Source organism: Toxorhynchites rutilus, chromosome 2, assembly GCF_029784135.1.
Source record: "Toxorhynchites rutilus septentrionalis strain SRP chromosome 2, ASM2978413v1, whole genome shotgun sequence".
Lineage (NCBI taxonomy): Eukaryota > Metazoa > Arthropoda > Insecta > Diptera > Culicidae > Toxorhynchites > Toxorhynchites rutilus.
In genome coordinates, this window is record NC_073745.1 from 18,362,031 (window position 1) to 18,376,028 (window position 13,998).

The following is a 13,998-nucleotide window of genomic DNA, read 5'->3' on the forward strand; positions in this document are numbered from 1 at the left end:
TAGGTCCGTTCATCATGGCAGCAAAAAAAGTAACTGACAGAGGTTGACCAGCCAACGCATCTTTTATCATGCATCAGCCGGAGACCAATCGAGACTGAAGTACAAAATGCGGAATGCAGTTTGATTGTTTTTTACTTTGTTTGTTTTTCATTTACAGCATCCGTGCCGAAAACTTCAAACATTTTATGTGAGTTTCTGCTGTGCGTTTGCTTTTTGTGTAGTAAAGAAAGCATCATATAGCATATTTCACAATTCCATTAATTTTCAAATCAATATAACTTTTGACACGATTGGTAAAATGGCACTCTTTTCACACAACTGGAATAGTGTTGGCCGATATATGACTATCAACACTATCTAGCACATGCTTGAACCAAGAGAAAAAAAACAAAGGCTTCACACACTTGCGATAATTTTAAAATGTATATTGGATTGATCATTCCATTCAATGGAACAGAACAAATGAAATGTGATGCAACCTACAGAAATTTGTTGCTAGCAGTGAATTCAACTGATAATAATAATGATTATTATTAAATTATTGTTTCTACAATTGTTTCGTCCCGGGCACTAGAACACTATTTAAGGAGAGGATATATTACTAGAGTTATCGTTTTCTTAGTGATGCCTACAATGTCGCTGTTCCTCTATTTCTCCATACATTTGATAATTTTTCACAGGGCTTTGCCATTCTCGCGGGCCACGTATTCTTCGGTCTGTACACATTAATGTTTGCATTCGCTCTCATACCCAAAAAAAACATTTCAACATGTCCTACAGTACAAGCTAGTCGCACCTCTCTTTTGTTATTCATGATTTGATTCGTGTTTTAGTTGCAAAAATTAACAAACTCGATTTCGATGTCGCTACCGCTATGTATTCCAAATTTGAATTCCTTGTTATCGATCGAACAGTATGAACATCTGCAGCAAAATAAATAAAAATCTCACATAAGAACTATGAGAAGTATAACTTAAAAGCAACTCATTAATTGCTAACAGGTAAAATTTTTACAATTCAATTCAAACTGATTAAAATGTGGGGTAGTGGAAAAATTGCTAACAGTCCTAAAATCTAAGCAACAGCTCCTATTCAGATAGGTCGATAAAAGGGGAGACTAACTCCGACTGGCGAAGAGATGCGCCAGACCCGTTTCCTGTGTGCCATCTATCAGATTGTACGAGTTCCGGCCGGGGGCTCCAGCGGGTGGCACAATGGGTGACAGATTCACAATTTGAACCTCCTTCTTGCCGTGCTGACCGACGCTGCGTCCAACAATGTGCGACGTAATCTTCTTGAACAAATCCTTCTTGGCCTTGTCAATTTTGTTGCCCTTTGTGCTGGCGGAGAGGGAAATTTTCTCATCCAGCTTGTGAATGTCTGAAGCACTGATGTTTGGGATCTGCTGCAGCACTTCAAGGATATTGGGGAATTTTGGCCGCAGTATTTCGTACGCTTGCACGCCCAGCGTGATAAGGGATGCCTTTTGGGGAGTGAACACGATGAGAGTTAAAATAATTTGTATGAATGTAAGTTTTTCAAAAGATTGATTCGTACCTGGTTTGCTTCGTGCTGCCCGTGAAGTTGAAGCCCCTGCAGAATAGCTATGATGATATTCGAAGCCAAGGTTTCCGTTATAAGCTGTTCCGACGTGAGGAACCGAATAATTGGGCCGCTCAGAAGGGTAGCCTTCAAGCTCGAAGTGCTATCGTTCCATGTTAGTACACTGGAATTACAATTACGAATGAATGATTTATAATTATTTGTTTCTGTTTAATGGAATATTTGTACTTTTCAGTGTTCTATAAACCCAAACACAATACCTCGGAAGTTTCATTCAAAATGAGATTCGAGTAGTGTACGAATCTTGTCCAAAAAATATCTTTTTGAACGGATCGTTCCATTTTTTAGTCTCTTCGTACAACCGGAAGAGCTGGACACAATACGATGGTCATTGAAACATCGATTTCAAATATGTCTGCAGCTTGCCTACCGATATTGCTTGACCAGTCACAAACTTTCCTCGGCTTGGCATTGACCAGGGCTAGATAATTTCGAAACTAAAACATGAAAATGACTATTTTGCTTCTTCCTTTCTCTCCAGCCAGTGTCAATTGCGATTGTGAGTATTGGGCTCTATTTTATAAACCGAAACGGGAAGTCGATACAAGCACTAGCACTATCACACCGAGCAAAATCTCGTATTTTGTAAATCGAAATAAGCACTTACCGAGCTCAAATTTCATGTGTTGCGATTGCATATATTTAGGCGTTTCTGAAATGTTCCTCAAAGGAAAATATCTGGGACGCTATCCAAAACAAAATAAGTCTATGGAGGTATGCGACAAGCGGACCAAACAACTCGAAAATTCAGACAGTGGCACCGATAGCTGTCACTCGGTCGATGCTATTGACTTACTCGATATCTAAAATAGCAAAATTGGGCTAACGAACAAAATTCTTATCGCATCGATTTCTATAATAGATCCCATTCTCTACCCGCACCAAACATCGATTCTTCAATTTCCTTCTTTTCTGCTGTCCTTCCCGTTGATTTTAAAAGCAGACACTTTCACTTGACGATTGAAACTGCTCGAATGTGTTATATTTATTTTCATTCAAATTGGCTATATGTCAGTTTTATTTTTAGATGTGAAAGCACGATCGCTGCTTCGATTTCTTTCCTCCAAACAAAAAAAAAATGTCGCTCTGGAATGCCATAAAAAGTGGGATTAAAATAGGCATCTGAGGGCATATAAAGTCACACAAGCAGCGCCAGCTGCTGATTGCGCTTACTGGCATACTGCACATCCTTTCACATAGTCATTTTCATTAGTTTCAGTGAATACGGTTCGAGCTCTATTGAAATTATTATTTCATTTAATATAAGAACCTTCCATTTTCATTTGACGATTTGATAATTTCGTGTCTTATTTCGAATGAGAATTTCGATGGAGCTCGAGCTGTATTCACCGAAACTAATTGAAAATGTTTTTGCCATGCAGAAATCCTTTTCAACTGTACCTTCCAAGCAGCTTTTCTCAATTTAACAAATGAAAATCGCCACAAAAATCGCCACTTTCAGCGATTTCGCGATTTTAGTACCTGGCCGCGCCGCATTTTTAATGTGGATGGCAAATTTCTTCTCTCGGCTGCCATGCTGCACAACTTTTTCAAAACCAAACGGATCAACGTGAATTTTTTACCGTCAAAAGATACAAGTTTTCCAAACAATTCGCTGTTAACAGGTTTCAAACACGCCTATTTCGACCGCTGCTATAAAATAACAGTGATTCGAGATTATAACTGAATCAAATCTTATGATACCACGTGTCCAATTTTTTTGTATGGCGCCTATTATGTTTTCATTGCGACCATCGCTTAACGATAGTTGAAGCCCTCTATAGCTAAGCAATGGAAGGATAATGGCACATCCTATAGATAATTTATTCCTTGTTGTGTATTTTTTTCGACTTCTGCAGATCATTGTAAACTTATTTTCTTATAAATTCTCTAAATTCTAAATTCTCCATCTCCGAATTCATATGCTGGTTTGTTTTCTATTGTACCGCGAACCTCATTTATCGGTGCTTGTATTACAAATTACAATCTTTTTCGTGCAGGTGATGAACGTTGGCTTTATGGTGCCCTAATCAGACATCAGTTTATGAAACTGATGACCTATTTGGTACCTTTTTAATACATCAAGGTATTACTGAACTCCGTTCTTATATGCCTCGGGATCTCCAGCAAATACGTGTTATGCGTTTACATGGTTTTTGTTTCGATCTTTTTGGCTTATAAAACACAGAAAAAATAAATATTGTTGCTTTGCTGTTTTGTTCATTATATTTTTGAAGCAATTTTTTGTTGTATTATAATGACTTTCAACACTTTTTGGCTGGTTCGTCACAGTTACTTCCATTTTTGGAAGAATGTCGGGAGTGAGAATTGAACTCATGACCCTTAGCGTGTAGCTTACAACTACGCCAGATCGCCTCCACGTTTTTGATGAACATGAATTGAAATTTAAATCTTTTCACGACGAAAAATTCGGTCCATGGATGCAGTTCTTTCACCTGGTACTTCATCAATTCTTTCTGTAATTTTCAAACGATTCTCAGAGATCGCCCTAGATCCGCACACAGCGGGACTCAAGCTGGCTATATAATCTGTAAAAAGTCCTACTAGCAGCTGCAATTCGTCTTTTGACTTCACGGCTCACATCGTTGTCACATGTCACGAGTGTACCAAGATATACGAATTTCTCAACCACTACGAATCGTTCCCCACCTAACTTCACCTCAGCACCAAAAGGCACCTGCTACCATGCACTTTGTTTTGATAGAGTTGACGAGTCTCAACCTCGCCGCTTCTCTCTTAAAAGGCCTACGGTCGATCCCGGTGACAATTATTACAAAATCTGGTTTTTCACAAAATTTGGTGATAATTGTAATAATTGTTTCTTTGCACATTTGTCTTTCGTACTGCACATCCCAGTGCAATGTTGAATAGTAAAAGTTTGAGTGCATCACCTTGATTCAGTCCATCTAACGTTGCGAAGGCATCTAAGGTTTCAACCTTTATTCGTACGCATGATTTAGACCCCTCCAGCGTCACTCGGATCAGCTTTACTAATTCCATCGAAAACAGTGTACTAGTATCATTTGTGCTGTGGTCGCTTCGCTTGACTGAATCGTACGACGCCTTGAAAACAACAAACAGATGATGAATTTTTAGGTTGTACTTCCGGAAATTATCTAGGATCTGTCGCAGGATAAACAGTAGTGCCGGTGTGGAGCGTCCCTCTCGGAAACCAACTTGGTATTTGCCGACAAAGGATTCCGCTAACGTTCTCAATCTGAAGAACAGGATACGGGAGAGCATTTTGTATGCAGAATTTAGAAACGTAATGCCTCGATAGTTGCTACAGTCAAATCGATGGCCCATTTTGAAGATAGACCATCCGACCAGTCACCTGGCATTTGTTAATCCGCCCAGATTCTTAAAGGAATCCCATGGATCATATTGTGCAGTCGCTCGCTTCCCGCTTTAAGAAGTTCTGCCGGGAAACCGTCCTTTACATCGGCCTTCCTGTTTTTCAACTAACTGATCGTTTTTTCAAACTCGTTCTGTTTTGGTGATTCCACAGCTTGTCCGTCGGTCTTATTCTTCCTCTCCTTTCAACAATGCCTAAAAATTCTGCTCCCGGCATTGTTGGCCGTTTTATGGAAGCTCCGCGCGTCGTTTCTCGCTATTTATAATGGTCACTCTTCTGTATTCGACATCGAACCAGCTAGTAAGCTGTCTCCCTCACGTTGTGCCTACCACCTCTCCCGCAGTCGTTTCGAGGGCTTCATGGATATTTTTCCACAGCACGTTCATATTTCGTACTTATTCTCCCTGCTCTTCGATCGGTTGATCCACCTCTCTCACGTAGTCTGCTGCCCCGTCGTCCGCTTTTAACCGCTGGATGTTGAAACTTATTGTTCTCTGTGCGAGCTTTCAGCACGTTCGACAACCGTGCGTGGTTGTCAATTCAATTTTCATACCAATGTTCTGGTTACCAGGTTACCAGTTACTAATTCAGCTGTGATTTCCAACCTACTTCTTCATCAGCAATAATATCTACAACAGACTCAACTTCTCGAAGGATGTGATGAAGTTGAGTGTGCTTTCTTCGAATTTCCGAATTCCTTTTCAATTTTTCGGCTCTGCGTTTTCATTTCCATACCTATCCTCTGTTTCGGATCAATGTTCATCTACAATGTCAACTCTCAATCCAAACTCACCTTAAAACCGTCATCACAATCGGAGTACAGGTGTACTGGTTGCGCAGCAACTTTCCGCCTAAATCACTGATCACTTCCGAAGTCATGGCAGATTGAGCGGCCCGCGTGAGAGCTTGCGGTGGTCCGTCCATGCTTTGATCGTCCTGATCCATGCTCGCGTCGGAGCTGGTATTTGCCGTCGGATCAATGGTGCTCCCTACCAGAGCAACCTTCAACACATCCATGTACTCTCGCGTCAGTGTCCTGTTAAGCATATCCTCCAACACTTCCTGGGTATCGTTTACATCCTCACCCAGCTCGCCGGACTCGTACAGAGAGGTAATGTATCGCCAACGATTTGTCAGTCTTGTCAGCACTGTGTAGAGAGGATAAACCAAATACGATAAACTTGTCGAAGACAACTCGCAAAGAAAAACAAACTCACTGAACGGTGCAAAATGGGCAAATATCGGCAGCAAAACAGCTTCGTGGAAAATTGGTGCACATGAGTATACAAAGGGTTTGAGGAAGACGCGCACAATTGGGCGCAATCGAAAGTCGGGTACATTTTCCAGACAGGCGAATACGCTACCAATTAGCGCATCGGCAATTCCTGGCAGAGCATACAAATCCCGTCCGAGCGAAGGGCCTGCAAAATAGAAAGTGAGATCGCAATTTCAAAACTGTTGCATTTCACAGAATGAACAATGTATTTACCAGAAGATCCTAACATGTGATAGCAGTGCTCGAAGATCAACGATAAAAATGTTTGCATGCGATCGAAAGCTGTCGGTATCTTTTTGATGGTTGGATCGAACGGGTCTTGGAAAAGCGGCGAAATACCTAGCAACTGTTTCTTCTCATGTTCCTGCATACCATTAGCACTTTTGAAGTATTCGTTCATTGCCGCCAGGGCATCCGGTTTCCAAAGTTCATTTAAAATTCGCACTATGGATAGAATGTGTGGCAACAGGGGAACCACATGGGGAGTTGCGGGATTACGACAAATCGGATTCCCAGATTCTGTGAGAGCCACCACAAAACCTCCTCGAGAGCACCGATCAGGATCATCTGGCCAAGAGCATCGCTTGATGACACCGAGAACCAGGTTTAGAGCATACACAATTTGACCCCGGTTCACGTTACATTGGTCCTGCAAGTTGGGGCAGGGCTGCACGGGAGGTTTGTTGAGCCCAGTGAAGTTGATGAAGCTATGCGCGTCCTTGACTACCTGACCCAAATGCATCCACAAGCCAACTACATCTCGGGTCACTTCCGCCACAAAGTTGCTTTGACGTTCGTAGTCACAAAAGTGGTTGGAAATCAGAAGTAGCGCCTCCAAGAGCGTTATTTGTTCCAGATGACTGAGCTGATCCTGTTGGCGGATCAGGTTATGCACACTGGTATTTATTTGGTCGAAAATTGGCAGTAGCAGGAGCGGATACTTGTGAGCTATCTTGACCATCAGTGAGGCCGCATGCCGTCGTAGATTCTTCACGGCAGTTGTTCTGGTGAAACGCGTTTCGCCAGACGATTGAAACACTAATGCAGCGAAAATTTTCTCCAGAACTCGGGGTAGCAGTTGAACGCCTGACATTGCCACACAATTTGCCGATGTAATTTGGCAAGAGGACATGCTGAGAAACACGAAAAGGGATGAAATGCAAGACAAAAGCACGGATAAAATCAGTGGATCGCTGCTTTCCACTTTTAAACATTCCTCCAGTAAACGCAGACCGGCTGCAACTGATGGACGCTCTGTAACCATAAGAATTCGCGATAGAACTCCGTCCACTACCATGGCCAGTGCGTCCCATTCGAGATAAACCGGGTCGGTTACGCTACAGGTTGTGTCTCGCTCGGAATGTGCTTTCTGTAGTCTGGCGTTAAGCCACTGTTCGCAGTATGAAAATGTCACCAATGGAGCAACCAAAGTGGCTTGGCGAAATATTTCCAGAAATCCAGTCCGACAGCGTGCGAAATAGGCCAACCACTCCTCTTCCCCGTCGTAATCGAGACTTATGAATGTTTCGGGATGCATAGTAATCTCCGTTGGTCGGGATGTTGGATAGCTCACTTTTATAACCTTCGGACCAAGCAATTCAATTACTTTAGGAATGTACTCCAACAACAGTGGATCACGGGATATTTGCTCATGCTTCAGTAGACTCAACCAGATGAGTGAAGCCGATTGAGCCAATGTATAACTCGAATGTCGTGTAATCGTCAGTACTGTTTCCAGGAATGTTGCAAAGCTTTGTCGCGGTATTTGACAGTTTGACTCTTTGCCCCACAAACCAGCCAGCTGTGTCGCGAGGCCGGCGAGCACCTGAATCAATTTCTTCAGAAACAAATAGTAGGATTCACTTCCCATGCGCTCAGTCTGTACTGCTGCCCGATAATAGTGCCCAACTGGAACTTCGTCGAAAAGTATCAGCAAAGGCTTACGGTCTTTGAGTTGTCCTTTACGATTTGTTATTTGCGACAAACAGTCGGCCGCTGGTTGTTGGAATTCTATATCTACGAGTAAAATGCAGAGAATCTGCAACAGCCTTCCATTGGCAGCCATAATGTGGTTGATTGAAACCCATTCTACAAAACCAGTCAGCGTCAATAGCACAACCTGAACTACTCGACTATGCCCGGAAGCCTTATGCTTGTCTCCAATCGATGTCGCATTGCGAAATTCTCCCACATGCTGTTCGATCAGTCTGAGGAAAAAATCAAAGATCTCAGACATGTTAACAGTTAGAGCCTGATATATATCCTTGCGTCGTTGATTACTCTCGATTGTCTGCAGTAGTGCGACATCTTCTACCAACCGTAGAAACACCAAAAGCACCAATTCTGTCTGAGCAACACCTTTCGAACAAGCATCACTAAGTTCCGATAAGAGCGTCGTCCACTGTTGAGGCCATTCTCGTTTTACCATTTCCACGATAATCCGGGATAGGCCGTCTTTGATGTGTGAAACACTTTGGTCTTGGGCATCTCCAACGCCGGCACACAATAGCTTCATGGCGTTTTCTTTGATGAATATTTTCTCCTGTTGAGAAATGTTATTCCAGTTGAACTTAACCGTATGTTCCATCAGTTGAAGTCCGAAGTGTTTTGCTATCGATGAATAATTTCCAGTAACCAGGAAGAGTCCCGCCTGGGCACAGAGAGGTGATACTTCTTTGAACCTGTGATGAATATTTACTTGTGTTAAAATTTCAGCTGTGGTTATCACTATAAATGAATAATTACCTCTCACAAGCAACGTAAGCATCCATTCGAGCCTGCTGCGCCGCCGACGGGTCCATCGTAATCTTGACTGCTCTTGCTAGTTCATTCGCTAGGCCCACTACTTCACCCGCTGGCTCCATATTTGATTGCTTACGGTTGTATCCTCAAAGTTGTGAATCCAAGTTATGAGTTAATCAGGAATACTTCGTCGAATATAGCAGCCAGTGCCCAATAACGATTCGTAGGTTTACTACCGGAAAAGATAAATCGTACACAATATTGGACCACTTTTATTAATCAATTAACGAAAGCACATTGGAATTAGTAAGAGCAAACCAAATTATTCGCATATTTTGACATTTCGGCTAAGGACCAACACAAAAACAACAGTCTCCATGTTCACCGATGTCTGCGCTTTTCTCCTTTTTTTCTCGCATGTTACTAATATTGTCCGACTAAGATTGGGAGCTATTTCCAGCAATTGGCTCACGAACTGTTCTTTACTCACCGAAATCTAGTTATGTCGCTAGCAGTAGCACATTTCCGGCACTTTTCTACGAAAAAATCACCAATAATTGCAATTTATTTACTTCTAAAAATTTACACTAGCTTTCATCAGACGGGAGTATTCAGTACTGCTATAACCACAAAATTATCCTTGCATACAACAGTCGCGTTTTGCCAAAAACATCATAACGGTGCGCCATCTAGACGTTCATTTACCGAAATTTGGAACGGTCGCCGGATCGGCCAAATTAAAGTGGCGATAAATTTTAACTGACGGTGATCGTACAGTGTTTGTCAAGTCAAATCAAATATTTGACAGTTTTTTAACCGATAAAGTTTGGTTTGAATTTGGTACAAACACTATTTTGTTTGTCTCTTCAACAATGTCAAATATCGAACATGGAAAAATATCGACTGAAATATATAAGGTAATCCAACCATGTACCAACAGGTTTGACGAATAGCCCGAAAAAAGATTTTAGGCGTCTAATAACTGAATTTTTGCTTGTCGTGTTTTGTGTCGGATATATCTGATCGAAAACAAAAAATAACGTTAATAACTATTTCCGCTACGAACGAATTCGGATGATCTGTATACTAATCAAATCGGAAATTCACTAAAATTTGATTGATAAGCTATTCCCATTTTCTGATATATTTTTTCTGTCCATTTGTGTGCTTACTTACTCGTACCGTCAATAACGGACAAATCGTTCCTGTCCATTTTCAACAAATACAGTACCTTAAAGTGCTTCACTGCTTTCTCGTTCGCTCGAATTTGGAAATTTTTGTTGTTGCGTTGCCTCCTTGCAATGACATCATCCTCCCTAGGTATGAAGATCTTTGTAAGCTTCTGCTGTTGAATCGACTATGTGAATGGTGCGATACAGCTAAAATACTTTTCGTATACCGCCTCATCCAAGTCAACTGCTGAATCCAAGTTTTGCCAATTTTAACACCAGAAGTATTGGTGTTGTTCCAACTAAGATGATTGAATAACCAGGTGGCTTACACTATCTAGAAAAGACGCAATAGAGAACGATAGTGTTCAGATTTGTTTACTAACACTAGAAGTACCAACAGTTATTATATACCTATTTCTACTACACCGGTCACTTTGACCAGTGTTATATTTAATTATCAAAATATAAAAATTTCAAAAGAAATAAAATATATTCAGAATACATTTTGACCGGTCGGTAGTTCGAGTATTAAACGCTTTTCATCGAAGAAGGAATTTGAAAATAGAAACGCAGCTGATTGCAACTCAAGCTGAACATAACCCAGCAAACATTAAATCGCATAACGAGCGTATATATAACATTATATGCTCTAAAATTTGGTTGGCATATAATGCGCCTAACTGGCAAAAGTGGAGGCCATATACATACATGGAAAATGCTTACCGAATTTGTTTGGATGAATATGCAACTTTGACCGGCTAACGATTATGTTGAATTGAATTGCGATCTAATAGGAATATAATCATGAATTGTCAAAGCACCAAATACGACTTTTGCCATACTCATATACGATTTATTACAGACATAGAAAAAAACAAATGGCTCAAAATATTTTCGTGAAATGTATATTATAGCCTCACGAATCGCAATTTTTATATATGAGTATTTATGTTTGTAGAAATAACAATTGTTTGATTGACATGCGTTGGGAGTGGAATACGAATGTTTAAAATGACACAGATTGATGTTTGGTGAAAACTGCTGCGATGTGGGTTCGAACTCCGGTCGTCTGGATTATCATCCACCAGCTATCTGAAATTTAATTCAACAGCAGTTAAAACTTTCGAGTGCATCAGCATTTCATTGACATTTCGATATGATGTAATATGTTCTTTTTTAGGATCTAATATGATTTACTGTTTAATGATTTTCTTCAGTCGAATTGCGACTTAATTTGATAATCTATATATATAAAAATGGAGTGATGTCTGTCTGAAAATTGAAAATGAAAATTGGTATGTAGGGGTTTTTGGGGCCGGGGAAGGTTTTCGTGATATTTTGAGACCCCTCCCCCCTCTCTAAGCCATACAAATGAAACACAAATTTCTGCATTACTCGAAAATTAACCAATCAAACGAAACCAAAGTTGGCATGTGAAAGTTTTAGGGTGCAATCAATGTTTCTATGATGGTTAGACAGTCCTTCCCCCACTCAAAGGGGGGGGGGGGGGATGCCATACAAATGAAACACAAATTTCTGCATTACTCGAGAATTAATCAAGCAAATGAAACCAAATTTGGCATGTGGAGGTTTTAGGATGCAATAAATGTTTCTATGGTGTTAAGATACTCCTTCCCCCTCTCTTAGAGGGGGGCTGCCGTACAAATGAAACACAAATTTTAGCATTACCCGAGAATTAATCAAGCAAATTAAACCAAATTAGGCATATGGAAACTTTAGGGTGCAATGAATGTTTCTATGGTGGTTAGATACCCCTCCCCCCTCTCTTAGGGGTGGCTGCCATACAAATAAAACACAAATTTCTGCATTACTCGAGAATTAATCAAGTAAATGGGCGGGACGAAGTTTGCCGGGTCAGCTAGTGGCATATAAAATCGAGTTTTTACATTTTATGCGATTTCAAATATACACGATACATACTTTGATTGATATTATATGCGATTATGATTTATTCTGATTTCTTGTAAGACTTGCCACGTGCAAAATTATACGATTTAATGTTTGCTGGGAAATTATCTCAAATTTGTGACATGTAGACAGTGATGGCATTTTCACTGAAATGATACACCCGCGCGCGGGTTTCATGCCTAAACTGAGGATACAGTCATCACTCACCAAAGAGAAACCATGTGCTTTCCCCTTTCACCAACGAATATATAAAGAGTCAGTGAACGCTGGTTGGGAGAAATCTTGGTGCGAGTGATTCACACTCTCTTTACTCTTGGGAGCTCGAGTGTGCGAAAACCTATGTTTTCGGTATACTCTCCAGTGAATTTATCCGCTGCACTGTAGAGAGTTTGTGCGCTCTCTTTCCACACTCTAGCGCGACCGAGTATTGAGTGAAAAAAACTTATCTTCCATCATCTTGCGCTCGCACGTATCTAGAATAATGGTGATTATAAACCAAAGAGGAGTGCTTTCGTTGGAAATGACGGAGAAGGTGAGTGAATTTAAGTTTCTCTTCGCTACACAGAGGATATGGACATCACTGCATGTAGATAACTTAGTACAGGAATTCGCCTCTAATTCGACATCTAGTTAATTGAAAAGACCTGTAACGCTACATGAATAATTGATCATTTTCGACCCTAATTGGAAATTTTTGTATACATCCTTTGCGCAAGTTTCTACAACACGATACATTTTTAGGAGTGTTTTCAATCTTATGTATTTTGTACACTTTTCTAATAGTTATTCATTAGATTTTCAATGATTTTACTGTTTTAACTTGATTTTTTCACATTGTGTTATGTTTGTTGATATATCCAATTACAGATCACAATCGCCTCTAATGCAACACTGAGTGATTCCTCGGTATGTCGAGTTAGAGGCGACTCTCTAATTCTACATCGGATACAATATACCTGAATATACTAGTTCAGCTGTGCACATTATCACATGTTTTCTCATATCCATATGATAAAGCAGTACAACCTGTGCGTTTTTGATTTACATCTTCTCAGTTTTGTAGAGATTTGAGTAACGACGGATAATTACAGGTCTTCTTCTTCTTGAATGGCGTTAACGTTCCCTGTGGAACTTTTGCCGTCTCAACGTATGCATTAACTAGCGTCATTCATTAATACTTAGTTGAGATTTCTTAAGCCAAATAACACGCCTTGAATGTAATTCGAGGGGCAAGCTCTAGAATACGCGTGACCACAGTGCAAGTCGAAGGAAATTTCTCTGACGAAAAATCCCCCGGCCAGAACGGGAATCGAACCCGAACACTCGGCATGATAGTGTGAGACGCTAATCACTCGGCCACGAGTGCACGACAGGTACCATATCTATATCTATTATATTTTTATCTATTTATTTTTTCAGCCTTATCATATTCTACTTTTTATTGAAAATGATTCGACAGAAAATGCTATTTATTAGTATTATACATACACAGCGTTGTTGAGTTGTTAGTATGCGCCAAACATCGAGTATCTTTGCGTAGCCAGGATTTCTCGAATGTTTACAAACTGTAACATGGTTGATTTTTAATTCATAGCATGTCGGTTTTGCTCGACCAGTAGCAAATTGCCATAAGATTTTCCAGTGACTGACCACCAGTGTGATATGTTCCTATGTTGCTGCTGCGCATTTGGCTTTCTGTAATAAAAAAGCATCGCTTCAGAAATCTTCACAAATTTCACTCATTTTCAATCAATAGAACTTTTGACACGATTGGTGAATTACCAAACTTTGAATCAATCACGGAGAGAATCTACCAAATGTACAAATTATCGAGACTCAAGTTGAAATTCCGAATGAAAAATACATTATTGTTGTCTCCC

The 13,998-nt window shown here is 40.5% G+C and overlaps 1 protein-coding gene across 1 annotated transcript; it reads right to left on the reverse strand.

The window, feature by feature from the left end:
- Positions 1-410: 410 nt before the first annotated feature.
- On the reverse strand, positions 411-9,651 carry LOC129768500 (exportin-5). The gene is made up of 7 exons (XM_055770196.1): positions 9,508-9,651; positions 9,021-9,249; positions 6,489-8,956; positions 6,217-6,420; positions 5,793-6,147; positions 1,558-1,726; positions 411-1,483 (listed from the first exon to the last, which is right to left on the reverse strand). The coding sequence occupies exons 2-7, from the start codon at positions 9,137-9,139 to the stop codon at positions 1,118-1,120; spliced, it is 3,681 nt and encodes a 1,226-aa protein (XP_055626171.1). The 5' UTR covers positions 9,140-9,249; positions 9,508-9,651; the 3' UTR covers positions 411-1,117.
- Between the last annotated feature and the right edge of the window lie 4,347 nt (positions 9,652-13,998).